At 48.7% G+C, this 27,978-nt stretch overlaps 1 protein-coding gene across 4 annotated transcripts in view; it reads left to right on the top strand.

The window, feature by feature from the left end:
• tncb (tenascin Cb) overlaps positions 1–27,978 on the top strand; it is a 69,727-nt gene that overhangs the window by 19,268 nt on the left and 22,481 nt on the right. For 3 of the 4 annotated variants that reach the window (XM_048242747.1, XM_048242746.1, XM_048242744.1), the window contains exons 1-6: positions 10,764–11,048; positions 21,925–22,507; positions 22,794–24,014; positions 24,380–24,643; positions 25,564–25,679; positions 26,668–26,821. In XM_048242747.1, coding sequence (XP_048098704.1) covers positions 22,015–22,507; positions 22,794–24,014; positions 24,380–24,643; positions 25,564–25,679; positions 26,668–26,821 — 2,248 coding nt within the window. In that variant the 5' untranslated portion in view covers positions 10,764–11,048; positions 21,925–22,014. Of the gene's footprint in view, positions 1–10,763; positions 11,049–21,924; positions 22,508–22,793; positions 24,015–24,379; positions 24,644–25,563; positions 25,680–26,667; positions 26,822–27,978 lie in introns of those variants that run through there. The other variant, XM_048242745.1, reaches the window with a different exon arrangement.

The following is a 27,978-nucleotide window of genomic DNA, read 5'->3' as shown; positions in this document are numbered from 1 at the left end:
GCGTCAGGGCGAGGCATTCCTGATGGAAAGAGAGGGAGGAAATGGAGACCTTCCTCAGATGTCTCTCTGGCCTCTCTAACCCCAGAGTGCTCCTCACAGTGCTCCCATTCTTTCATGCTGAAATGGACTCCAGAGCCTTGGACATCACTGAGCTGGTGACATCCTCAAATTTGTGTCCACCTTGATTTCTCGTCAGACAGACCCGTCAGTTGTGCTGTGCTTATTCAACAACACAGAAAGACAAAGATAGATTTGATTTTAGCGACTCATCACATGGAGAAATAATTTTTGCAAGTAGCTGGAACAAACCACTGCAGGCCTTTCTGAGTCTCCAGTGGGACAGAGACTGAGGCTGCAGATAGACCATGTCCAGTCTCCAACCTGACATGCACTGCTGCTGCTACTGCTGCTGCTGATGCTGCTGCTTCCTCGATCTGTCTTTCCAATCAACCATCCATCTTCATATCCTCCATGTCTCCACTCGGGGAAAACTGCGAGTGTGTGTGTGTGTGTGTCACTGATATCACGCTACTACTGTGATTTCGCTCATGAAAGCATCCATGCGTCTCTCTCACAGGTGGAGACTTGCAAATGAGTTTGATGCGTGAACTGCCTCTAGCCAAGGTGTTCAGTGGAGCTGGCACTGTGCACTCAGTCAAGTGGCAGATGTGTGTTGCCTTGCACACACAGGGTGTTATGAGCTGTTTTCTCTCTCGACTGACTTGTATATGCATGCATTGGGTGATATCCTGTATCAACTTCTCCGTCTCTTGGCTGGGGGGATGAGGAATGCACAGTATGCTCCAGTCTGAGAAAAAGAAATAGGTTAAGTAAATATATTAGCTTCTATGTGTTTATAGCTTCCTTGGTGTATGATGTTCAAAGGCAGCTAAGGGCAGCGTATCAGTGGAATACTTCTAACGAGGCTTAACTAAGCTTGCCAAGTTCCCTTTCCTGTGACTGATATCTAGCCTGAAGAGATTTGCATGATCTGTATGCGTATGCGTGTGTGTGTGTGTGTGAGTGTGTATGTTAGCGCACACATGCGTGTATTTCCCTGTGTGTGTGTGTGTGGCTGTGTGTGTTTTTTTCAGGAAGAGGAGTTGACAGGGCTTGCTGGTGTCACTGAAGCGTGACTTGTCCCCTGTTTAGCACCCCGCTGGATTACTGACACAAGGGCTGGGGATGTGCAGATGAAAGCCAGTCGTGATAAGAGGCAAAGAGAGACAGGAGGAAATGAGAGAGAGAGAGAGAAATGGAGAGAGAGGGGTAGAGTGGGGGGCTGGGGTATACTGGCTGGGGGCTGGGGACTTGGGTGTGGGGGTCTTTGCGCTTTGCCAGGGAATGAAATATCACATCTGAATGAGGACCGGGCAAGAAAGAGAGAGGGTGAAAGAGAGAGAGAGAGCAGCAAATGTCTGTGAATTCCAAATGGCAATATAGACAGGAGCTGACATTTGGCGGAAATGTAGATTAAATTGAAAGAGGCTGAGGACTAGATGCAATCGAAGGTGAGGGTTGATGTGTGTGAATGAGTATGGAGGGATTTCCGTCTCCAAGAACGCTGGTCTGTTTTGTTTCTTGTTTTGAAGGTTGTATTGATTTTGCAGACCGCATGCAAAGTAAATTGCTTCACACATACAATGCGTTCCATTCCCCAACCCACACACAATACAATCTGGATAGAAGACTGACCTAGACATTAAAAGTCAATCTAAAAATATATATATATATATATATATTAAAATTCAATTATATTTCATCAAAACAACAGCCTTCTTTTGCAGCAGCTTAAGGCATAAGGTCACTGTGTGGAACAGAACACCATCAGCGGGTCAGGGGAGGAGTTGCCAGGTGGCTCTTCTCTGGCTGGCTCCATCAGCTCCTTCCACTGCACAGGAGAGGAGACCCACAGTGGCTCACATTGATGAACTTTGTTTTTGGATTGGACACATCTTGTGGGAAGGAAGCAGGTTGGCCTCTCTGACTGACTCATAGCCTCTTTGACTGACCCAGGCAAGAGCACCAGTGTGTCTCTCTCTCTCCCTCGCTCTTTCTCTCCCTCGCTCTTTCTCTCTCTTTCTCTCCATTGCTTGCTTTCTCTCTCGCTCTCTTGCTCTCTCTCTCCCTCACTCTCTCTCCCTCTCTCTTTCTTGCTCTCTCGCTTTCCCTTAGTTATTTTGCTCTCTCTCGCTTCCTCTCTTTCTCTCTCCCTCTCTCTCTTTCTCTCTCTCCCCTCTCTCTCTCTCTCTCTCTCTCTCTCTCTCTCTCTCTCTCTCTCTCTCCCCCTCTGTCTCTGTTTCTCAAACAGCCTTCCACTTTCATGCTGGCTCCCGTCACCTCCACTGAGCTTATTTGTCCCTGGAATAGACCCCTGATTTGTCCTTTGTTCACCGCCCCCACACTTCACACACACACACACACACACACACACACACACACACACCCATCCTCCTCCTCTCCATACTCTCACCCCCATCCTCCCTTTGGATGCTCGCTCAGAGCTGGAGACAAAAGGGCGCACAGTGCGGGGCGAGCGCAGAGACACAGCTCAGACACGGAGACGGCGGAGGGAGAGGGAGACGAGAGGGGGGTGACCGCAGTGAGTCCAGCGAGGGGCCACAAAAAAAAATCCCCCGCCGTCTTCAGGGAGCGAGCCTCTCGAGGAAGTCGTGGCCTCCTCGCCTCCCCTCTGTAATCTGGGCCATGATGTAATGGATAGCCGGGGGACGTCATGACCGTATCCTTCCACTGCGCTCAAGTCGGATTCGATGAATAATGCTAAGGAGGGTTGTAATTTGCCCAGACTCGTTACTCCCTCACCACTGAACTTGTTGAATGAGAGAGAGAGAAAGAGAGAGAGAAAGAGATGGAGAAAGGGAGAGAAAGAAAGAGAGAGTAGGAAAAAAAGAAACATGGTGTGGACGATGCTGCTACCATATGCCAGTGGATGGGTTCCAGAGCTCAGACTTGTCTCATAGACTTTCATAAAGCTTTACAGAGTGCACTCACCTCATCCCTGGTGTTGTGCCATTCGCCATCACACACACATGGAGCGGGCGGATTGCGTGGGAGGCGCGGGAGGACTTAATCATGGCTCAAATACTGTAAACCCCCCTGTCACACACACACACACACACACACACACACACACACACACACACACAGAATGAGCCGAAGCTCTGCCTTACCTGTGTCACATCCGTATATCATCAGTCCAGCCGCTAGACAGCTTGAGCTGCTATTAGCTCTTACAAGCTCCAGAGAAAAAAACTCTCCCTGCTGGGAGTTAGCACAGGGCCAAGTTAAGATTAGCTCAAAATGAACATGATGATAGTACATGATGATAATACTACTGTGCCTTTCTGGTGAGATAATAAAGAGGCACTAATGTGATAATGTGATGTTAATAACATACATGACCTTTAAAGCAAGATAATAGTAAAATAAGACAAGATAATGGGCAAATAGAGTTAAGACAGGCATACAAGAGAACAATAAGACATTTAAGTCTGAAAATGAAGGTAGAACATTAGTTGTGCACAGTAGCTGTATTATACAGGCTGAATGCAAATATTTGGAGCTGGTCTTAGAGGGACATTAAAATCACATATGGTGATGTAAGGTCTGAGGGTCCCTACAGACAGATGGTTTATTTATTTCACTACATTCTAGTCTGGATTTGTATGTCTGAAGGGCCACCTGCATCAGCCATATGCAATGACTGTTGAAGCTTGCACTATCCTGGGCTGGGACCAGCCAGCCACAGCACTCGTTTATTCTCCACAGTATTTACATTGCTAATGACACAGGTATGAAGCCGTGTAAGCTGTGTAAAGATTCACATACGGATGTTAAGATGGAAGGATACTATATCCCATAGCCATAGTCTTGGAATGGTTTAGTGAATGGGCTGTGTGGTCACGATAGCAGACAGAATGCAGAGGCATCTCTCCTCAAAACAGTAAGGAAAGACAGAAACCCAGATGCGTAGCCATGGCCTGTAGAGGAATGCCCGTGTGTAAACTGTATATGTATCTCATCTTGTCCTATCGCATAATTCATTTAGTTTTGCTGCCGTTGTGGCCAGTGAGATGTAAAGGCTCGGTGTTTATAGTGCAGCCATTTCATACTCCCCAGAGTGCCTGGGTGAGAGAGCAGCAGAGCTGGAGGGGCTGGCAGGTCACTTTCATGGGTACATAAAGAATGCGCGACGGGCTATAGGTCACTGGCGGGTTGGGGTGAGTTGTGGACATCTCCCCCAGTGGGCCTATCTGGGTCTCGAGCAGAGCAGCGGAACGGCTGGGTCTTCAGGGGTCACTTTCTCCCAGGAGGTCTCCGGGACCTTTCCGCGTACAGAATGTTCGGTGACATTCCAGACATACACTTTCGAAACCATTCCCTCCTCCTGAAGTGACCACAGGTCCAGATATATCGTTTGGTGTGGTGGTGGTGGTGGTGGTGGTGGTGGTGTGGTGGTGGTGGTGGTGTGGTGGTGGTGGTGGTGGTTGGGGGGGGTTTGCGACTCTTTTCCTCTTCACCCCAAACACCTTCTACCACTTTTTTCAGATGCGGCTCCGTGTCTGATGATTTTCCTCACGCCCCCACACACACACACACACACACACACACACACACACACACACACACACACACACCACACACACCATTACAGTGTTGTTGCCATCGGCCTCCTCTCAGCTGTATTGATTTGACCTTTTACGGCCGCGCTGCCTACAGCTGACATTCCCCTAGATGCAGGCGCTCTCAGATCACCCTCCTCACCATCAAGGGCCTCTCCAAAGGAAAAGCAAAGTTAGACAATCCCACAGCATCTCTCTCTCTCTCTCTCTCTCTCTCTCTCTCTCTCTCTCTCTCTCTCTCTCGGTCTCTCTCCCAGGCCCTGTGAGGAGTTCCACCACAACAGGCGCTTTGAGGCCTTTCAGCTGCTTTTACTCCCCCCAATAAAGTGCTCATTCAGCAGCCCCCCAGTCCTCGCCTGCCCCGGCGGACCCCCCATTCACTGGGGGACAATTGTTGTAATCTGGTGAGGGGGAAATTATTTATTTGTCTTGGCATGCCCAGCGGGAAGCTGTTTGTTTTAAAGGAATGTGTCTGCGTCTTGCGGCCTCTGTCTGAAACATGCTACGTCACTTCCCATGCACTAAAAGAAAGTAGTCTAAACATCTCAAATGGAGGGAGATAAAAATAAGAGTTGATTGTTTATTTATTTTTTATTTTTTAAAGCAATGTCAATTCAGCGCAAACTGAAAATAGTGGAAGTGGTTAGCAAGCTTTCCTTCTTTGCCCCACCCCCCACCCCCCCTTCCATCATATTGTCTAACTAGGCGTGGAGGTGTTGCATTGTAAGTGGTCCATGACGATGTGTCACATATAATAGAGAATAAAATGGGCCATACATACATTACATACATGACTTCACAGGGGTAATGTGATTCTCAAGAAGGCTGTTAATCGCTGGGTTTTATGGATCCTATGTGCATGTAGTAGCAAACCTAGATATGACGTTTACTAAAATGTCTTTCTGCTCTGTGGCAGTTGGGGGTGAAAGCAGCTATATATAGGGGGGCAGAAGACAACTGGAGAGCCAAGTAAAGATTGCAGGGGGTGTGATGGAGTGTGTGTGTGAGTGTGAGTGTGTGTTGGGGGCTGTAAGGGTCACAGAGGTCAGAGATTGCTGTTGTGAAGTCCCAGCTCCCTCCATTGTGCTTGAAAATTTACAGGCTTTTTATATCTCTGCACACAAAGAGGCAGACCTGTGTGTGGTCTACCAAAACGATGTGTGTGTTCATTGGTTGGTCTATGCCTTGCCCTCTGACTAAGAATTCAACATGCAACAAATGCAACTTTTTAAAAATAGTTCTATTTTGTTTATCCCCCTAAATAAATAAACATGCAAAGGCTGCCGAAAATACTATGGTCACAATTACTTTTACTGGAAACAGTACTTCTCTTATTTTACTTCCCTCAGTTTTGTCATGCTGATCCTAGACCTGTATTAAGGGAGCTTATAGCTCAGTTTTTCCTTTAGTTAACTCACCAAGAGCCACAGGCTGCCTTGCAGTAGGGGAGGCTCTTTATGGGTACTTAGTCTGGTCTATCAGCACTGTCTCCCCCATTAGCGTGTTAACTCCTGGACGCTGCGCACCGCGATTGCAAGCAGTGTCCAGCAGCAGTGTGCAGCTCTGTGCTCACCGGACTGGACTGCTCCCACTCAGCCTGGGATTGATGGCGCGACGCTGTCCGAGTGACCTTCGCTCGTTTAACCGCCCTCGCCACGGCGCCCTCAGCCTCCCCTCCACTGCATTATGCATGGCGGAGACGGGCACTGGGAGAGAGGAGGAGGAGGAGGAGGAAGGGGAGGAGGATGAGGGGGGAGGGCGACCGCGACTGCGACTGCAGGCGAGGTGCCAATATTACCTGCCAATTCATTTTTAATGAGGCACGTAGGTCTCTCCAGGTCAGGAGCGGTGCAGGAGCCATCCTTCCCCCTGGCTGTTAGCGCCTCGCCGCAGCCACCCCTTCTGACGGCGGGGTCCCGCAGGTTAGGGATGGGGGATGGGGGTGGTGATGGTGCTACTGGTGGTGCTGGCGGTGGTGGTGGTGGGGTTGCTGGTATAATTAGGTCTTGCTGTCACCAGCCGAGAGTTGCTCACTTCCTGGTGAGACATTTTTTTCTCTCTCTCTCTCTCTCCCTCCCTCCCTCCCTCCCTCCCTTTTCTCATTGCACCCAGACCCAATTACAGGTGACTGAAGAAGTGATATATTTCTCCACCAACTATATTTCATTTTTTTCACTCTCTTTGGTCCTTTCTCTTTCTAGCTTCTCCACTCATCATTTTTCAGTCCATTATGTTTCATTGGAGGTCACGTACATACCTTAAGGCAACCGCGATATGACATTTTACTGGAACTTTAGATGAGAAACACTATGTGGTGCATCAGCACATATACGCCATCTCATTTTTTGAACACTTCCATATAAAAATGCTTTGAGATGGTGGATACCTCAAGCACCCTCAAGCAACTGCATCTGCCTGCCTGTTTTTCTGGGTTATCGCAGTTGCGGGCATGAGAGATTCTTTTCTTCAGGATTTGTCAGCATGGCTTGCACCAGTGTGAAGTAAGGTGTGAGATGGTTCTGTCACCTCACCAAGGCAACATATGCAACTATTTTCATGTGACTCTACTTCTCTATTCAACCAATGTTATGCAGGTGACAGGGGGGGGGGGGTTTCTTCAACCTATTTTGAATTTTTACATGATAGTTTTTTTTTTTGTACACCCTTCACATGAAGCTGTGTGGTGAGTTGGCATATCCCCCCGGCAACGCTAGAAAATGGGCTACCTGAAGGATGGCAGGGAGGCGGGCGGGCTGGTGAGTGGGTGGGCGTCTTGTTCCGGACTTATGAGACTGGATGACAGGGGGAGAGAGAGAGAGAGAGAGAGCGAGAGAGAAAGAAGGAATGCGAGAGAGAGAAGGAGAGAGTGGAGAGAGAGAGAACAAGAGAGTGGGGAGAGAGAGAGAGAGAAAGAAAGAAGGAAAGTGACAGAGAGAGAGAGAAGGAGAGAGTGGGGGGAAAGAGAGAGAGAGAGAGAGGTGCGCTCTCCCTCCCGAACGGTGGGGTGTCAGCTGGGAAATCAACAGAGCCTGTGTGCCTTGGTGCTCAGGCTGAATGTCAGTGCGTTGACAAACAGAGGAGGGAGCCATCTCTGTCTCTATCAGAGAAACACACACACACACACACACACCACATACTACTACACACGCACCACATGCACACACAGACCCCGCACATACACACACTACATCACAAACACACACACACCCACACACACACACACACACACACCACATGCACACACAACCCCCTCACATACACACACACACACACACAAGTACATCCCCGCCACAGACACCCCGATCCCAGAGCCTCCGAGAGGGAGGTGAGTGTGACAGCGAGGTGAGAAGAAGAGCAGATGGAGAGGCGCGGTCAGTCTTCCCGCTGGTGCAGGGACCCTGCCTCTCGTCCCCGTCCCCCCCAGATGCCGCTCTCGCTCACGGCAGCCTAAACATAGACCCAACTCCTCACACACATACACACACACACACACACACACACACACACACACACACACACACACACACACCAGCGAGCCTGTGAGCATCTGCACTCGGTGGAAACCCCTCAGAATGGTGTTCTAGAGGTTCTGTTTTGTACCATACTGGGGACTCGTTCTCGTTCTCATTCTTGTTCTCATTCTTGTTCTCGTTCTTGTGCTGTTGTTCTAGTGCAGTAGTGGTACAGTAGTAGAGTAGAACAAGTGTTTAGAACAGAGTGTGAGATGCCCAGCATGAGAGAGCTTTATGGTGGTGAGGAGGTAGGAATGCTGGAGGAGAGGGGCTGCTTATGCAGCGATCTCTATTACATGTCTACGTGGTGGAGCTTGGGTCTCATATGGGATTAGAATGGATCTGTTCTGCTTTGCTGCCTGGCTGTCTTCAGGATCATTTTCCCCTGCCGTGTGCACTGAGATCGCCTGGGTCTGGCACTGCAGCCCCTTACCACACACACACGCGCGCACACACACACACACACACACACACACACACACACACACACACACACACACACACACACACACACACACACACACTTATATGCACACATGTGCACATATATCCACTCCACATTCCTTCCGAAACCCTGCGGAGATACACACACACACACACACACACACACACACACACACACGCACACGCACACACATTAGAGATGGTTATCTCTGTGTGTAAGTGTACATGGGGTGTCACATCCCGCAGGCAGTTTGACGTGCGGAGAGGATTGGTTTTCCACCAGAGGAAAAACGAACACTTACTTCTAGTATTCGCCACGGCAGAAATAGGAAAGACGCCCCCCGCCCAGCCCTCAATCACTGGATAGGCATCATTTTCTGCCATGTTTTTGCGTCTGGTTGGAATTGAGACCTAGATTGAATCCCCACGCCGACCGGGCGCTTCATCTCCGATTCATGACTTATTGAGCAGGGGGCTGCTGGGGGCTGATTTCTGTCTCCAAAGGATGCTGATTTTTCCCATGGGAGGAGAGTATGTGTGTGTGTGTGTGTGTGTGTGTGTGTGGGGGGGGGTCACTATCTCTACCCCAGCCTTTGCACCCCACACCCCTACCCTGCTCCCCCAACTACCACACCCCCTCCCCACCCCCTCATCTCCTTTTAAATGTGGGTGGCTACAGGGTCAGAGTCGGACTTAATGAGTGCCTCTTCATCCTCCATGGTGGCTCTTATGAATTATTTTCGATGCGCCTCTCCTGGCTTTGAAATGCTCCGGGAGCCGTCGGCACCAGCTGTGGTGCCAGTGAGCAGAGGCGCTGCTGGATTCGGAGAGTGTGTGTGTGTGTGTGTGTGTGTGTGCGGGGGGGCGGGCTCTTTGGCCGGCATTGGTTTGTTTTGAGAGGAAGAGTAGTTGTTTACATTGAGTAGTCCTCGCAGCTCAGTCGCTAATTGCGAGCAGCATTGTTTGGACTTCATGCTACCTGCAGGTTGGAGGGAGGGAGGGAGGAAGGGAGGGAGGAATGGATGGATGGATGGAGGGATAGCGAGAGGGAGCGAGAGAGAGGGAGGGAAAGAGAGGGATTTTTTGAGGAGAAGGTAGAGTATAGATACATACATAGAGCATAGAGAGAGAGAGAGAGAGAGAGAGAGACAGAGAGAGGAAGATTGATGTCTAAACACACACTAATCTGAGGCTGCAGGTTGAGGGGACAAGAGGGGCCACAGGGGACCCTTCCAAATCCCATTGAAACGCAGCCTCAGGTTAGAGCCTCTCTGGGCCTCTGTCGAAGGAGACGCTGGGAATCCAAATGTCTGTATTCACCTCTGCGTCTGTTTGCTTCTTCATCAACGGGGAGTGTTGAACGTGCCATGCTGTGGAGCTTCTCCCGGAGATGGTGCCTGCCATCGCGTGACTGTCGTTGACGCCCTCCCCCCACGCGTAGCAGGCGTAGCACAGTCATTAGTGCTCTTATTTAGATCTTTAAAAGGGGGGCAAGGTCATTTTTCCCCTTTCATTCTCAGCCAAAAAAGTATGCTAATGCAGCTTTGAATTTCCCCACCCTCACTCAGTTAAGACTCGACTTTGCTCCAGTTTGTGGCTAATGGCCTCTCTCTTTTTCTCTCTTCCTCTCTCACTCTCTCTTTCTATATCTTTCTGTCTATCTATTCACCTGTCTGTCCATTTATCTCTCTGTCTGCACTGTCCATTTATCTGTCCATGTATCTATCGGTCTGCTCATCCAGTTGTCTGTCTGTCCATTTGGTTGTTTGTGTATCTGTCAGCCCAACTTTGATTCTCTCTCCCTCATCAACTCACTCTCTTCATCTACAAGACTATTACTATGCATCTCTCTCTCTCTCTCTCTCTCTCTCTCCATTTCTCTCTGCTGCCCCACACACACACACACACACAGCCTTGAGGCATCCCGTTTCAACTCCTCAGCTTCCAGTTAGAGGGAGGGGGGAGAGTGAGTGAGTGAGTGAGTGAGTGAGTAAGTGAATGAGTGAGCAAGAGAGGAGGGAGAGAGGGAGGGAGGGAGGGAGGGAGAGAAGGAGGGAGGGCGGGAGAGAGAGGGACTGAGGGAGGGGTATGTATAAGAGAGGTAGGTGGGAGTGGGGTCTGACCGCAAAGTGTCTACTGTTTAAGAGAAAGGGATTTCTCCCTCCCTCTCTCTTTCCCTCACTCCCTCTCTCTCTGGCTCCTGCATCAGCCGGCTCTCTGGGTGGATGGCATAGACAGACTGAAGAAAGACAGACAGAGATAGAGAGAAAAAGAGAGAGAGAGAGAAGAGACAGATACAGTTACACAACTGCCACTTCTTTAGAACATAAAAAGACAGACTTTCAATTAGGTTCTTCTCGGGTCTATTTCTATTGGGTCAGGTTGTTCTGTAGCATTTCTTTTTCCCCTTTGGAGAATTTCCTTCCCTCTGGTTCTGATCCTGCTGAAGGTAAGCTCCTGTGTCATACTGAACTACCTTTGACAGTAGCTGTTCTTAACATCAGTGTTGAGACTGGCATGTTTTCTGATCTATTTCTAGATGACAGTTAGAATGCTGTAAGAAATATGTAGTACATGTAAGGCAAAAGTCATGAATGAAGTTGGTGTTGTTTTATGTTCTTAAAGGATGTCACCCTTGTCATTTGAGTTCTTTGGCTTGTGAGAAGTGTTGAAGTAGAATATGCTGATCAGCTGTGGTAATTTCTGAAAGTGCGACTCCTAAAAGCCGGCTGTAATGTGTCCTATTATGACTTGCTTTGGGCTATCCATTATTGTTTATAAGGGAAGTTGCTCTCTCTCTCTCTCTCTCCTCTTTGCTCACTGCAATTATTTGGCTCTGCTGAGTGTTGCTAGGCTTTCAATGGATGTGGTGGTGATGGAGGGGGGTGGTGCTGGTGTTAGTGGTGGTGGTGGTGTGGTTGGCGGCGGCAGTGGAGGGGAGGGTGTGTGTGTGTGTGGGGGGTAGTTGAACGGATGAATGGAACGATCCAGCACTTTGATCCATCACTGTGTAATGCTACCCTGTGAAAGCAGTCTGTCTGCAGAGTCTGCGAGCGGAGAGCGTGGGTTTTGGCTTTCGTACGTGCACACGGCTGTGTGTGTGTGTGTGTGTGTGTGTGTGTGTGTGTGTAGTGTGTCAGTGTTACCTGCCAGCGCGTGTCTCCACCTTGCTGAGCTGCTCTGCGCTGCTCTCCAGCAGACTGGGCTGGCTGGCTTGGCTGGCTGGCTTGCACGGGGAGCGGCTCGGCTGGACTTGGCTGGGCAGCAGCTGTGGGTGAGAGCTCCGCTTTCGTCTGCATCCAGGTCTCTTTACTGAGCCCACGGTGGCACCCAGATCTGGAGCCTCATCTCCCTCTCTCCCTCTGTCTCTCTCTTTCTCTCTCTCTTTCTCCTCCCTCCCCCTATTCTCTCTCTCTTTCTCTCTCTCCCACAGACACATGAACATGCACATCTCTCCCCCTTTACTACCACTCTTTCCTCTCTCTGTCTCTCACTCAAACATCTTTCTCTGTCTCTGTCAGCTCTCTCTGTCCCTCTCTCTTTGCTCTCCTTCCCTCTCTCTCTCCCTCCCTCTCTCTCTTGCTCTCCCTCCCTCTCGCTCTTTCCCTCTCTCTCTTGCTCTCCCTCGCTCCCTCTCTCTGTCTCTTTCTCTCCCTCCCTCTCTCGCTCTCTCTCTGTGTCTCTGCCGTCTTGCTGCCGTCTACCTCTGTGGCCATGAAAATGAATCACTCTGACAGTGTGACACAGTGAGAAGGCAAAAATGTGCTATGACCTCTCTTCTTCTCCCTTTGATTAAACATGTTTGGGATATGGATGCTAAGACAATAGTATCAAGTGTGTGTCTCTCTTTCTCTGCCTCTCTATGTCTCTGTGTCTATGTGTGTGTGTGTGTGTGTGTGTGTGTGTGTGTGTGTGTGTGTCTGTCTGTCTGCCTGCCAATATACTTGTGTGTGCATGCATGTTGTGTGTGCATGCATGAGTGTTAGTGTGTGTGTCTGTGCATATGTTATAGTGCGTGTGTGTGTGTGTGTGTGTGTGTGCATATATGTTAACATTGTGTGTATGTGTGTGTGTGTTGGTGTGTGTGTGTCCATGTCTGCCAATATATCAGTATGAGTGCTAGTGTTAGTATGAGTGTTCATATTGTGCGTGTGTGTGTGTGTGTGTGTGTGTGTGTGTGTGTGTGTGTGTGTGTGTGTGTGTGTGTGTGTGTGTGTGTGTGTGTTCGCATATGTTATCAAGGGGAGTGAGTGAGGGGGGTGAGGAGACCTCCAGGATCCGCTGGTCCTGTGCTGTAGAAGGGGGAAATACTGGATAATGCACTTTCAATTCTCTCTTTTGTGCTGGACACAGCTGGTGAGTTTAACGAGAGGGAACAATGGCTTCTCTATGCGGCTTTTAATTGCCATTGTCAGATGGGCAATTTCATTTTTATCACATTCAATTATAAAACACACTTACCAGTTCTTGGAGAGAATGCCGGGCAGGGAGAGAGAGAGAGAGAGAGAGAGACAATTCAGAATGTGTCAGAGTGGTGTGGTCAGAATGTGTGTGGTCAGAGCTCTCTGTGTTTAGTCACTGGGAACGGACATCTGTCATGTTTCTTTCTCTCTCCTGATGACAGGGGGAGGGGTGGGCACGTCGTGCTGGTATTGTAATGGACGATTAGTGAGGTGGGTTTGCGCTGCCAGAGTGTGTCTTGCCGTTGCCCTGGCATGGTGGGTAAATGTTTTATGATGGAGCCATGTGTGTGCGGAGCGGCCATTGACAGCGCCACTCGACATGGGGATGAGTGAGAAAAGGGCTTTTGTTTGGACAGCTGTTTCCTCTGATGCGTTTCTCTCTCTCTCTCTCTCTCTCTCTCTCTCTACTGTGCACTTATGCACTTGGGAGGCATGTATGGGGTGGACTATGGGGTGGGGGCTATTGGTGTGTGTGTGGGGGGGGCTATTGATGAGGGGTGGGGGAGTGTGTATGTACCTCAGAGCTTCTGCAGCAGAAGGAAATGTCACAGAGATAGGAGCGAGGAGGAGAGAGGAGCACCATTCAGTCTGACCTTTTCCTATCACCCCATCTCTGCTATCTGTCCATCTCTTCTCCCTCTCACCCTCATTGGTCATCTGCTCTGGTCACTTTTTCATTTGGCTGGCAGCCAGTTCGTGTCTATGCTTCACTCAGCTGCAGGTGACAGAAATAAGTGTTGAAAACATGTTGATAACATATTGTCATCATTAGACATGGTATTGTATACTAAAATCAGTCAGCAGTTTAATGTGTATATATTCTATATATATATATATATAGACTACATTAAATGAAAAAGAAATACACTGTCAAGAAAACCTATATCATGTGTTTGAAATCACAACAGAATACAAACATTAAAGTGATATTGAACAACAAACATCTTTTTCCAAATGTTCTAGAATGGGAATGGGAATCACTGTGTAACCAATTTGGGAAATCATTTGGTGAAGATCTCTCCAGCAACAGATTTCCTGTCTTTCTGAGCTGCAAGTGGAGTCTTTATTCCCAGCGGTCCAATGAATGTCACTCCACTAGTCACGATCAGGGCCGGAATAAAAAAACGTTTCCTCAAAGGACTCCAATGTGTTAACATGCTCCAGTCGCAGATGGTTCTTAATGGGAGTCTGATGCTAATTGAGGCGGGTGCAGAAGGTCCTATCGGGCTCCTTCCAGGCCCCTTTGTGTGTCTTCATGGGCGGCGTCCAGGGGATGAGCAACTGTGGCCAACGCTGCCGTGGCGACAGGCATGCGCCAGTGACCCCCCCCCCGTGTACTGGAATGTGATCATCATCACTGGTGCAGGACACGACAGGGCCCCTTTTGAGGACAGAAGGCAATTTAAGTGAGGAAATGATACCAAAAAGGGGGAAACCCACATGTGAGGCCAACCCCAGCAGGTCAAAGGTCACACCGTTTTATGCGCAGGGTGTGAGTTGGACGCCTTTCCAGACCATAAGGGCAGCCTTAGACCGTCCTCCCCGACCAACTAGACGAGGCTAAGCAGATGTCCCAACATCACGGCCAACATTCCCATACGCATTTCCCCATGGCAGAGGTTTACATCCTTTCCCGTCATAAAAAGACTAATTTGGGCTTTTGTTGTCCTGACAGAAACGTACGTCTCTCTGTCAGCTGTCAAAGAGGGTGTTGTGCCTCTATGTCCTCGCTCAACCCTTTTGAATCAGCTTTGGCATTTTTTAGCAAGTCAGATAAGCCAGGGATATGTTTTTTCCCTTGTGGCACTCTGGCCTGATCTTCAACTGCTCAACATTCAGCCCAGGAAAGAGTTTGTTTGCACTTTTTTATTCCGATTCTTACAGTGGAGCCAGATCAGTATTCATAACGTATCATGTTATTGTTTTGTAAGGTCTCTCATGTTGATTTATCAGTCTGGACAATCTCTTAGGACTTTCCTCTGGCTGCTAAAGCTCGTCAGATTCCAGACTTGCACATATCTCATTCTGCCATGCTATCTGTCTGTGAGTGAGAGAAACAGAGAGAGAGAGAGAAGGAGAGAGGGAGAGCAAGAGTGAAAGAGAGGAACACATCTAGGACCAAGGACAGGGAAACCCACCAGACTCAGGATTTACTGCTTTGGTGCAAAGACCATAAGCCAAGGAGTACCAGAACTCACAGTAGCTTCACATACCACATCTGATAGCTTTTCCATGAAAAGAACCAGACGAGAGAAAAGAAAACCAAGCTCAATTAGTCTGCCATCACTAATATCTAGTTTCCTTGCCTAAACAAACATGAAATTGCATCACTGTCCCCCATCTGTGTTGAAGCAGGCAAGGCGGGTGAATAGATCATTACTCTGGCACGAGGGCAAGCGTTGAGGCATTGGCCCCGGTTCCAAGATGCTGGCTAAAGTGGATTCATGTCCTCAGTGGCCGCCAACAGCCATTTAAAGACTGCTAATCAACACGCGCGCGCTTGCTGGGGAACAAAAGCCCTCCGGGCGAGTGTTAGGTGCCACTCTACCGTGCTCACCTGGCTGGTAGATTTGATTACCTGGGCTGGACGGCGCTTGTAACGTGAGCAAGCTTCGCCTGGATGTGCCTTTGTTGCTCACCGGAATACTTACACAGAGCCATCTCCGCACATGGCAGCCAAAGAAAAGCAACCTGAAACTTCATTTTTATTGTTGGTGACCACGTCGTAAAAAATAACAAACAAACAAAAAAACAACCGAATGACAAAAAAGAGGAGAAATGGGGTCTTTGTGTGGAGGGTTTTGTTGTTACAATGGAGTGCTGAAATAGTTGGTTGGGACGCTTGTAAAGAGGCGAGGAGACATGAGACGGCTGTTGTGAAGGCAGCTGAGGTCAGACTAATAAACACCAGGTCACCAGAGTTCGGGGTGTAAAACGAGTCTGAGAACAGCAAATGTGTCCAGCTGGACCGAACTGGAGATACTCACATACTTCAGCACTTGTCACTTAATACTTAAACAGCGGCACACTTCGCAATTCATTTTAGTTTGGAAGGGCATGAATAATATAAAGGGTTTCTTTTTCTCTCGATTTCTCACCAGCTCCGAGTATCACATGAGCCATATGCCACACACTTCAACTTTCCCCCGGTCAAGTCAGCGGGAATCACCTGCAGCAATGTCAGCGTACCCAAGCGCACATGGAAGCAGTGGGGGTTTGCAGCTATCAGAGACCCCCTCCCTCCCCGCACCACACCCCCCAGTTAGCCTTATCGGCCCCACACACACTAACTCTCTATCGGTGCCATCAGATCCTCCAGCATCATTACAGAACCCAGAAATGGGGCTCAATTGTCACGGAACCCGGCCTTTTCAGTAGGAAAAAAAGAAGCCCTGTCGTTTTGCCTCTCTATGTAACCGTATGCCTGCCTTATCATGAGGAAGAAAAACTCTGTGTGTAGTCTGTCACTCAAGCTATTTGAATATCTGAGATGAGAGAGCTGTTAAAATGTGTTTAGCTCATGGAGCTGTAATGAAATCAGGCCTCCGTTTGGTATGCATTAGGATAAGTGAAATTAAACAATTTGCTTGGCATGATTGGCATGCAAAGCATTACACTGTCAAACAGGAAAAGGTAGTGTTGGGAAGATTTGCACCTGCTGCCACTGAAGTGAAATGCCAAGGATGACATTCGAGGTCAAGTGTCATGCTGAGTGGCATTTGAGAAGCTTTTGTGCTGCCCAGATGCTCTCCATGTTCTCCTTATGATGGAAATAAAACATTCGGTTGAATCGTTGGAGACATTTGTTTGATCGCTGAACCCTAACGAGGGCCATACATGAGCTGCTTTTGAACTGAAGGCCGGCCAAATAAAACAGGGGAGCCAAGGGAAGATTCATGAGGGTGGACTGAGGAGGGCCTGTTTGGGGGCAGTCGAGTGTTACCATGCCAGATCATGTGCTGTGAATATGTCCTCGTCCCTGTGGTTATGAAAGAAAAACAGAAGCCCAAAGCTTTTGAGTCAAAGTTTATTTTTATTTTTTTTGTCTGATCATAAAAAAAATGAACTGGCATGGACAAAAGCGCAATACCATCTCCTATTGATCAGCCAGGAGATAGAGGCTGGGAGGATAACTGAGCGTAGGCGCTCTGCAGCAGACACTGCCTGACTGCTCGGTGTGTATTGTCTTGGAGGGTGATAACTTAGAAACCCCGTTTTTTTCCCGGCCCGCCGATCCAATAACATGACCAAGTGTCGCTAGCTGACCCATCGATCCTGTGCCGCGTGTGGACGGGGCCTGGCTGCAGGGAGCCGCCGTGGTCGCAGACGTCCATTCTGGTGTTTGATGATTATGACTCCTCAAAGCGCCGTGCTGGCCTCAGCAACTCTCTCTCTCTCTCTCTCTCGCGCTCCGTCTCTCTGATGGTGACCTTGGAGGCTAGCCAGTCGATACCTCGCGACTCGCAGATGGAGATAAGTAGACCCGCCTCTACCTGTGGAGCACTTTAATGATGATTTATCTGTAGATCATCTCGTTTTTTCCCCTTTTTTTGGTCGATAGCAACCTCCACCATAAAGCTTCCACTATGGCAAATCCTATGATGAGAAAGGGCAAGTTTCCTCTGTGTTTGTCACTGTAGGGTTTTGAGGGATGCTGCCTTGTCTCAGGTCCATTGGGGACTTCTGTGGCACATATATACAGTATTGTTCTGTAGATTTGGCCAGAGCTCTTCTTGCTTCTTTGCCACTGACTTCATTTGCGCCATTGCTGTTACTGCCGGAGTATTTGTATGGCACCTCTCAAGGTGAATAGAGTCCCCAGACAATGCCCGCTCATTCAGCAGTGCTGGGCGACCCAGATTAAGACTGTGTCCCAGAGAAGGCAAACGCTTTTCTGTTATGGGTGACCTACAAAACTAGGCAAGCTTTGATAATTCTACTGGGAGACAGAGAGACAGACAGACAGAGAGCAAAGAGAGAGAGTGAGAGAGAGAGAGAGAGAGAGAGATAGAAAGAGAGAGAGCGAATGTGTTACAATATTGTTTGCATACTGGGATCTCATTAATTGAATATTACAGTATTTGCGCGTCGGGAGAGCTGTCATGTTCCATTATTCATGTTGTTTGTGGTTGTGAAATAGACATCATGGCTCCTCCTCTTTGCATGCTAATTCCATGAAAATATGGTGGATCCATTCTAATGATTGCATAATGTGGAAGAAAGAGAAATAGAATCACAATAATGACTGGAATTGAAAAACAAACAAGCTAATATAAACATGACAGTTTATTTGAAGAGTTTCTAGGCAATGTGTACTACTCATCCCTTTCATAACAATCATTTTACGATGAGACAAATGTGTAAAAAGTCTGCATCTTTCATAAAAGTCTTCAGAAAAACTTCTTCTCTGCCATGAAAGAATGTTCCGGAGCCAATTCAAAGCAAATCTTGCCTCTTAGATGTGGGACATTTCAAAATACACATGCTGGAAAAGTCATCACTGACAATAGGAATCATAAACAAGAAACGGTGGTGTTGTCTCCTGAGCCCAAGACTTGAAAATCACTGTCGCTGAGGTATGAGACAAGAACATTTAGATGCAAATTCTAAGACTCCAGTATGCTATCTCTTTGGCATTTACCTTCACAGGCAGACAAAATGAGGCTAAGCATTTTCCTCCCACTTGTGCAATAAGCGCATCAAATAAACCACAGAGACTGCAATCTATGCAGGGAAGCAGGCAGACAAAGTTCCCCTTGTCTGAGGGAAGAAAGCACAAGGCCCACCTCATTAAATGGCCCCCGATGACAAAGGTCCTTCCTCTCCCATCGACAAGTTTGTACATGTGACAGGACCAGTGGCAGTTTAAGCCTCCCCTTTTTCGAGAGCTGTCTGACAAGTTTTCTAATTGGCTCATTGGCTGTTGTGACAGACCGAGTGGTCCACGGATAATTGCATTTGCAGGACAAAAAAGATTGACTCTTGGTTCTTATTTAGTTATCTTGATTCATTATCTGTTCGGAAACAAGACGAACAAATGTGCAACTGCCAGTGTTGCCGTGACGGACACATTATGGAGTTTTAAAGTCAACAGCAAAGTCAAAAGCCTTGTTTAAAGAACTCAGGAAGTTTAATTGCTTCACTGCTCCAAAGCTTACCAAACATCCCATGTAATGTTTTCCCTAATAACATCTTTCACTGGTTAAACTTTCTGATTCACAAGTTGGCCCCAGCCTGAATTACCTTGCTGACAGACAGAATTTAACATCTCATAAAAGAATTGAGCACAGGTCTCGGTATGGGGCAGCTATATAAACGTGGGCTACTTGCTGCAGTCAGCAGTGGAGGACACACACATACAAAACTACGCGACTAATTTAGATCGCTTGTGCTAAATATGCGAGCCAGCAGGTTTCTCCTCGCATCAGATGTGTGGCTGCCAACTGGCTCGCCTGTGAGTCTGAGAGCCCCAACAATGTGAGTTAAAAAGAAAACAAAACAAAAAAACAAGCCCGAGCATTAGAAAGCTTCAGTCATATTGTGTCTAGTCCATCTAAATGTGCCAGTAACCAGCCTCATTAGCATATTGCCCTGGATGCAGCAATGTCTTGACAGGGCTCCAAAAACCGGGGGTGCTTTGTGGGATTTCGGGCTGATGAAAGAGCCACTGTTGGGGCAGTCTAGTGCTCTGCTGTTGCTCACCCACACCTCTTGCATATTGAAATCGCCTTTCCCTGAGTGGGCCAGTGGATCAGAGATTTGTTTCTGTTTTTCTTTTTTTTTTTTGTCTTTTAAATGATTCCGTCAGGGCTGATTTCGGCATCGCTGCTCTGTTGGGTGATTTATTCAGATTGGTGATGACTTTGCTCGGTTTGGAGGGTTCAGGGGGTTTATTCTAAGTGACCGAACAAAGACCAGGCCCTGGTTCCGCAAAATGGTGCTTGAACCCTCTTTTTTTTTTTTTTTGGTGAGATTCTCATGGAGACAAAGCCAGCCCGCAAAGTGAAAAAGCCAGCCATTGGGCCAGAACTAAAACTCACATAGTGGCTCAAAGCAATTTTCTGGCTATTTTGTCAGATTTAATCCCCAGTTTGGGATGCCTGGCGACTCAGGAGGGAGGAGAGAGGGGAGGGTGGGGGATGGGGGGTTGGTTTGCTCTTCAACACCGCCCCCCCTGAGACTCCAGATCTGGGTGTTCCCAGAGCCCTGTCCCCATCCACAGCAGCAGTGGCGGCCACTTCAGTACCCCTTGTGCCGCATCCATTACGGGAGTGTTCATCCCTGTCTGTCTGACAGAGGGCAGGGGGGGGGGGGGGTAGAGCCAAGAGGAGCGGAGGAGGGGGAAGGGGGGACGGGTGATGGGGGTGGAAGAGGCCGTGGGATCCCTCCTGCATCCGCTCATCTGTCAAAGCCCCCGCTAATCACACGTCAGCCAGCCGGGGGTTTGGTTTGAGAAGTCCCCGCAGTCCCAGCGCAGGAAATTACCTGCAGATGACCTGGCAGAGTCACTGACCGTCAGCCTTGGAGGCTCTCACGGAGGCCGGCTGAGATTTATAACCCCCATGGTGCACCGTCACTGCTGGCTTTTAATTGTCTGTTTGTGCTGGCTTTGTGTGGTCAGGTCCCAGGTGCTAGAGATATGGTGATGATGCTCTCCATGAAAACCTCATACAATTAGGGTTGTGTGTGTGTGGCCCAGGGCGGGGGTTGTTGGTTAGGTGTTGCTTGGGTTATGGGTTAATGGTAAATGGACTTGTTACAAAGCCTTAATTGTTAGTAGCATAATCAATTATCAGTAAGGTATATAAATTAATTACACACAGCTGTCATTCATTTAATTAGTGAAATTATTAATTAATTATTATTATTAATATGTTCAAATCAGCATGGTTAACTAGGGCCTTCCAAATTCTACAATACAGAGTTATCATGGGTGTAATAGCCAAGCGTCTTTCTGGACCTTCTACAAAAAGACATCTACATTTTATGTAACTGACATATTTCACTGAACAAAGAGACTTCAAAGAAAAAAAAAATCAGGTGTTCTATGGCTGCCTATTTTCCCCAGCTCTTTCTGTTCCAGCATGGAGAACTCTTAAAAGAAACAACATGTCTCCTGGCTGTTACAAAAACAAGCAGCCAAACTTCTCTTTGTTAAATGGGTCATGTGGCCCATCGAAATGTGTTGGCTGGTGGAAGCAGCGTGGTCAGAGAATGCTGATCTTGCCAGTATTTTGTTGGAACCTTTTTGGAATAGTTGGATCCTTGGCCCGGCCACACTGGAAGGTCTTGTGCAGATGGTCAGCTTGGGTTGTTGTCTGGAGCAGGGGCAGTTAGCGGGGAGGGGGTTGTTCTTCCAGCCCAGGTGTTGCCTGCTGTGGGTTCCGAGTCTTTTGTCACAAGAAACACAGGAGGAAAATGAGCTGAGTGCAAGGTCAGACATCACAAGACCTCGTTTCACTGCCAGGGTCTGTCCTTTGACAAAGAGAAAGGGGGAAAAGAGAAAGAGAGAGAGAAAGAGAGAGACATCAGTGGCCTTCTGACTGTCTGTCCCTTGCTGTGATGAGGGCACTAGAAATGGGTCATGCTAACAAGATAATGCGTTGAGTTGTTGAGGCAACAGTGTAAAGTTAATTGCTTTTGGAGGGATTGGGCGACAGTGTGCTGTTATCATATTCCCCCTAGTGTATTTCAGGGTTTTCTTTTTACTCATACTGATTAACAAGGGCAAAGCAGTCACTGTCTTAATAAACAGACTAAGCATGTAATCATGCACTTATGGGTTATTGATTTAATGATTAGTGATTGGATTTGAATTTCTGATCATATTTAAACTTAATTTCCTGTTCTTATGCTTTGCAGGGTACAAAGATATTGTCTTCAGCTAAAGGACTGGTAGTAAGTTGCTCCAGTGTCTTTCACCCAACTGAGTCCTAGAGAGTGGTGGTTGTCATGGGGATGCGAAGCCTGCTTCTGGGCTTTGCCGCTATGGCCCTTCTGCTGCAGCTCTCCCACGCCGGCCTGCTGCGGAAAGTCATCCGGCACCGGCGAGAGACCCTCAGCCCCAGCTCCCGCGAGAACGCGAGCCTGCCGAACCCCGACCAGCCCGTGGTCTTCAACCACGTCTACAACATCAACGTCCCGTCCAGCTCCTTGTGCTCCGTGGATCTGGAGTCGCCCGGCGGAGAGGAGGTCAGACTCCCCCGGCCCGCCGCCCTCACCGCCCCGCTCCCCTCCGACATGCACACCGAGCACACCGTCGACGGAGAGAACCAGATCGTCTTCACCCACCGCATCAACATCCCCAAGCAGGCGTGCGCCTGCGACAGCCACCTGCCCGACCTGAAAGACCTCCTGAAGCGCCTGGAGCTGCTGGAGGCGGAAGTCTCCAGCCTGAGGGAGCAGTGCTCCAGCGGAGCCGGCTGCTGTGGAGCTCAGGTGACAGGTGAGCAGCGGGCCTCTTTAGGGGAAGGTGGAGCACCTGCATCAGCACTCCTTTGATCTAGAGAAAAAGAGGGTGTGTTGGGTTTGTCAGAGCGGTCTTTGATCTAGAATAAGGAGTGGTTGCGGTGAGGTTTAACGGTCTTTGATCATGTCACCTTACCGGCTCATTGCAGTTATCGGCTCGTTGACATGATGGTCTCATCCTGCTAATGTTTAATTGTCTGGGTGGTGAGTCATGTAGCGTGTGGGTGGCTGACTTTGATCTCATCTTTTCTTTGGCCGCACAGGAGAGCTCACAACCAGGCCCTACTGCAGTGGGCACGGCAACTACAGCGTGGAGACCTGCGGCTGCGTGTGTGAGTCCGGCTGGAAGGGCGTCAACTGCTCGGAGTCCGAGTGCCCCAACGACTGCCAGGACCAGGGCCGCTGCGTCGACGGAAAGTGCGAGTGCTTCGAAGGCTACTCGGGCGACGACTGCAGCCTGGAGCTCTGCCTGTTGGACTGCGGCGACTACGGCGAGTGCATCGAGGGCTCCTGCGTTTGCGAGGAGGGCTTCATCGGCCGCGACTGCTCCCAGACCAACTGCCCCAACAACTGCCTGGGACGGGGCCGCTGCGTCGACGACGAGTGCGTGTGCGACGAGCCCTGGACCGGCTTCGACTGCTCCGAGCTCATCTGCCCCAACGACTGCTACGACCGCGGCCGCTGCAACAACGGCACCTGCGAGTGCGACGAGGGCTTCACCGGCGACGACTGCGGTGAGCTCACGTGTCCGAGCAACTGCAACAACCGGGGCACGTGCTTGAACGGTAAGTGCGTGTGCCACGCTGGATACAGCGGCGAGGACTGCTCCAAGCTCACGTGCCCCAACGACTGCCACAAGAGGGGCCACTGCTTCAACGGCAGGTGCATCTGCGACCCCGGCTACGAGGGAGAGGACTGCGGAATCCTGTCCTGCCCCGACAACTGCAACAACCGCGGCCAGTGCGTCAACGGCCAGTGCCTATGCGACGTGGGATGGGAGGGCGAGGACTGCTCGGACCGCTCGTGCCCCAACAACTGCATGAACCTCGGCCGCTGCGTCAGCGGCAAGTGTGTGTGTAAGCAGGGCTACACCGGCGAGGACTGCAGCGTCAAGATGTGCCCCAACAACTGCCACGGCCGCGGGGAGTGCGTGGATGGCAAGTGCGTCTGCCACACCGGCTACACAGGCAAAGACTGCAACGAGCTGACCTGTCCGAGTAACTGCAACAACCGCGGACGTTGCGTGAACGGCCAGTGCGTCTGCAACCGAGGATTTACCGGGGAATCCTGCAATGAGAAGATGTGCCCCAACAACTGCTTGGACCGCGGGTACTGCGTTGATGGCAAGTGCGTCTGCTTCGAGGGCTTCGCTGGAGCCGACTGCTCCGTGCTCACCTGCCCAGACGACTGCAATGACCAGGGCCACTGCCTGAATGGAATCTGTATCTGTGACATGGGATTCACTGGCAATGACTGCTCTCAGAGTAAGCACCATCACACCTCCAATCGTCTCTGGTTAATGTACAGATATTTAATCAAAGGGACACAGTAGGTTATAAATGTCTAATTTTAGAAAGAAACGTGCATACAAGTATGAGTAACTAGAATGAATATCAAAGACCAAGAGTGCCTAACATCAATTGGTCATAATGTCTCCATGACAAGCCTCCATTCTTATTCTTTCTGATCTCTGAGCTGATTTTCATAAGATAATATTTATCCTTTGTCTTCTGTTAGAGTAAACTCAAACCAGGATTCAACAAGTTTTCATGTAACATTTCAAAGTAATAATCCCTCATCCCTCATTCTGCCAACATCTTAACATGGTGTACTGTGATCCCTCCGACAGTCAGCCCAGTGAAGGATCTGACCGTGGTGGAGGTGGACCCAGAGACAGTGGACGTGTCCTGGGTGAATGAGATGCTCGTGACCGAGTACCTGGTCACCTACGTGCCCACTGCGCCTGGTGGTCTGGAGCTGGATATGCGCGTGACGGGAGACAGGCGCCAGGCCACCATCCGCGAGCTGGAGCCCGGCATCGAGTACCTCATCAGCGTCTACGCCGTCTTCAACAACAAGATGAGCTTGCCCGTCAGTGCCAGAGTAGCCACGCGTAAGTCCATCTCTTTTTTATTTGTTGGGCTTTTTTTGCCTTTATTGTGCCCAGGAAGAGATTGATAGGAAGTGAGCAGGAGAGAGACATGGGGAGGGATCAGGAAGTGACCCAGATCAGACTCGAACCCTTAGGGCACATGGACCCAAATATGGTAATGGCGCAGTGGCCAGTTGCAACACAGCATGCCCCACCCTCCACACCTGCGTAATACCATCTCTGAGCGATACACTATGACTACATGGTTGATTGATTACGGTAAAAAATAAGGAACGGTGAAAGCTGATCTGGGATTGTATTTTGCAAACAATTACTTAGAGTCCATTTCATTTATTTAAATAGTGCAATTAGCAGGCATTAGCTTAAGGCAGTTCACAGAGCCTGAGGTCTAACCCCCCGCACCCGCACCCCACCCAGAAGATCTAGCATATGGCAACAGTGGCAATCCTGCTTTCATCTGTCAGTACTACCCGAAGACAACAACAACTAATTAGTCATGCTCTCGGATGAGGATGAGGGGGTGGGGATGTTGTTAAGGGAATACAGTTGAGGGGGGCTGGCAGGGAGGTGCAGCAAACTTGAAAAAAAAAAAAAATCAAATAAATACTTTATCTGTAGCCTTCCAGGGCAACGCTGGGTAATTATGTTAAAGTATGCATTTAGCACTATACTGGAAATTACCAGGTCACGAGAAAAATAGGTTAATTAAGAATTTTCATACAAGGACTGCGTCAAATGTAATTATGGGTGAAAACAGGTGAAAATTACATTTGAGCGTAATTCAGCTTAGAAACACTTTCAAGAAAAACATCAATGAAAGTGCTTTTAGGCTTTTTTAGGCTCAGGGGGGATTTGCACATACAAACACTGTGTGGCTGGATAAATGCGGTTTTAGTTACAGCAGCTTCTCCTTGTGACAGATCTTCCCCAGCCAGAAGGCCTGAAGTTTAAATCAGTCAGAGAGACCTCTGTGGAGGTGGAGTGGGACCCCCTGAATATTCCCTTTGATAGCTGGAACCTCATCTTCAGGAACACCGTAAGTCCACTTGATTCACCTTTCTTCCTCGCTCCCTTTCCCTCGGGCAGCCATGGATCTGTGCTGAGGAGGAACAGCACATGTGATATGAAAATCTCCCTTCACTGTAAGGCTCCGTAATGAGTCGTTGTGCGTATGTGGGATAGAAGTGCACGTATTCTGGGGAAAAAAGGCAATGGCGTGCCAATATGTGAAGGCTTGTTGTCTGGAAGCGTATAGTTTAATGGGACATGGGAAATAGCCCTCGTCTGATTCGTCTGGCGATGGCTGTAGTGACTTAGTGCCACAGGAGGTTTTCTCTTGGGGCTTTGGGAGCTAAAAGAAAGTGGTTCTGTCAGAACATGTGCACTGGATCTAAACCACCACCTCCATAGAAAACACACACCCACACACACATCTCCACCCACAACTCTTTCAAAAACGATTAGGTGCCCCTTTGCTCCTTTAGAAAATGTATGCCAAACAATGAAAGCCAGTTACCACTCCCCTGACACTGCCAGAAGTGTCACTTGAATCACCAAATTGAACTGTCAGTATTCCATGATGAGATAATCCAACCGTCCATTTCATTCAACTTTCATCCTGTCAGAAATGCTATTAAGCCCAGCCAGCAATATACCAAGTGTAAGCTTTTAGTAAGGTAAAATAAGAAAACACATAGAATTCAGATGATGTCAATTATTTTTTTTGGTGGACGTTTAAGTGGACGTTTTACTTTATATCTCATTGCTTTCACACAGTGGACATTGAACCAAGCTTAGTTCCTTTGGCAACACTTGTGTCTTTCACTTGGCAACTTTGTGTCTCTTTTCACTGGCACCTCCTCAAAGATGTCAGCCCTCAGAAACCTTGGTGCAACGCACAACACTGACCTGTGGTGGCCAACTCTCAAGTGTCGGCCTCCGCTTTTCTTGACGGACATAAACAATGTGTACAATGCCTTCAATCACTGTTGACAATGGGTTCTGTGCTGTGCCTTTGATGACAGAAAGAGGAAAATGGGGAGATTCTGAATGAGCTGAGCCCGCCTGAGACCACCTTTGAGCAGTCTGGTCTGGGGCCGGGCCAGGAGTACGAAGTCAAGCTGCAGGTGGTGAAGAACAACACTCGCGGACCCCCCGCCACCAAGAACTTCTTCACAAGTAAGCAGTTGTTCTGAGCTATTAACCTGTAGCCAATTTTAGGACCTGTTGTTGAAAGACAGAAAGGAAGGGAGAGAGAGGAAAAACAGAAAGAAAGGAAGGAAGGGAGAAAGAAATAAAAGAAGAAAAGAAAGAAAGAAAGAAAGAAAGAAAGAAAGAAAGAAGGTATGAAGGGGTTAAGGAATCAGACGGAACTATTATTATAAATCCAATTATTGTTAGAGTTGATGACTTCCTGTGTTGGCACACTAACTATCTTTAAGCCAGTAAAACCAGCATTAAATGTAACATCATTATCCTGAGGCTCTGAAGCTCCCGCCCTTCCCCCTTTTTGCTTTTCTTCTTTTCCTTCTGGTCTCCTCTCCTCTCTTCTGTGACTGTCTCTCTTGAGCAAATGTTGGAAGTTTCACACCTGTCACTGGTGTTATTTGTCAGGGCTTTGTAAAATGTCTCTTCCAGCTCCCTTTCATTAAAAATAATCCCATTACCCTTTATGGGGGTGATTCTTGACTTACAGGAAGCATTAAAAAGCCGAATGTGAGAGGTTGCCCTGTTCTAACGTTAATCATTTTTGTAGGGCTGTTCTGTGCTCTGGCTAACAACGGCTGACATTTCAGATCCACACCACACAGCTGGCTTGAATTGGCTATGATAATAGGCTAGTTCAGTCTATTGTCAGAAACTAAGCAGGCCCTTTGGGCAGGCAATCAGATAAAAGGTTACAGTCCAAACAGAAGCCTATTTCAATGGCTGAGAAGGGCATTATGAAAGTGAAAATGTTAGACATCTGCGTTTTGGCAAGTCATCTTCCAGAATGCGAACACTGTTTTCCTCACTTCGTTTCAATAGACTCTGGTATAATAAAGCCCTCAGTCGGGGAGCCAAAGTTCCGCTCTCTCATGGTTTTGTGAAAATCTTTATTGCCTGGCTGCATACGGTCGCCGGGTCGCAGGCTCTCCCCTTCTTATTTACGGCTTGCAAAATGGCCGCCTCCTGCGCCAGCATAAACAAAATCCATATGTGGAAAAGCCATTAGCTACCTGACATTTCCTTTTCATTCGCCACCAACCTCCCAACACACACACCCCCTCTGATTTCTGCTGGGTCTGTGAATTCCAGATCGGGTTTAATGCAGAGAGAGAAGCAGCTATGGATTT

The sequence above is a fragment of the Alosa alosa genome, chromosome 5, assembly GCF_017589495.1.
Source record: "Alosa alosa isolate M-15738 ecotype Scorff River chromosome 5, AALO_Geno_1.1, whole genome shotgun sequence".
Lineage (NCBI taxonomy): Eukaryota > Metazoa > Chordata > Actinopteri > Clupeiformes > Clupeidae > Alosa > Alosa alosa.
Note: the sequence above shows the minus strand (reverse complement) of the source record. Positions and strands in the feature narration are given on the sequence as shown.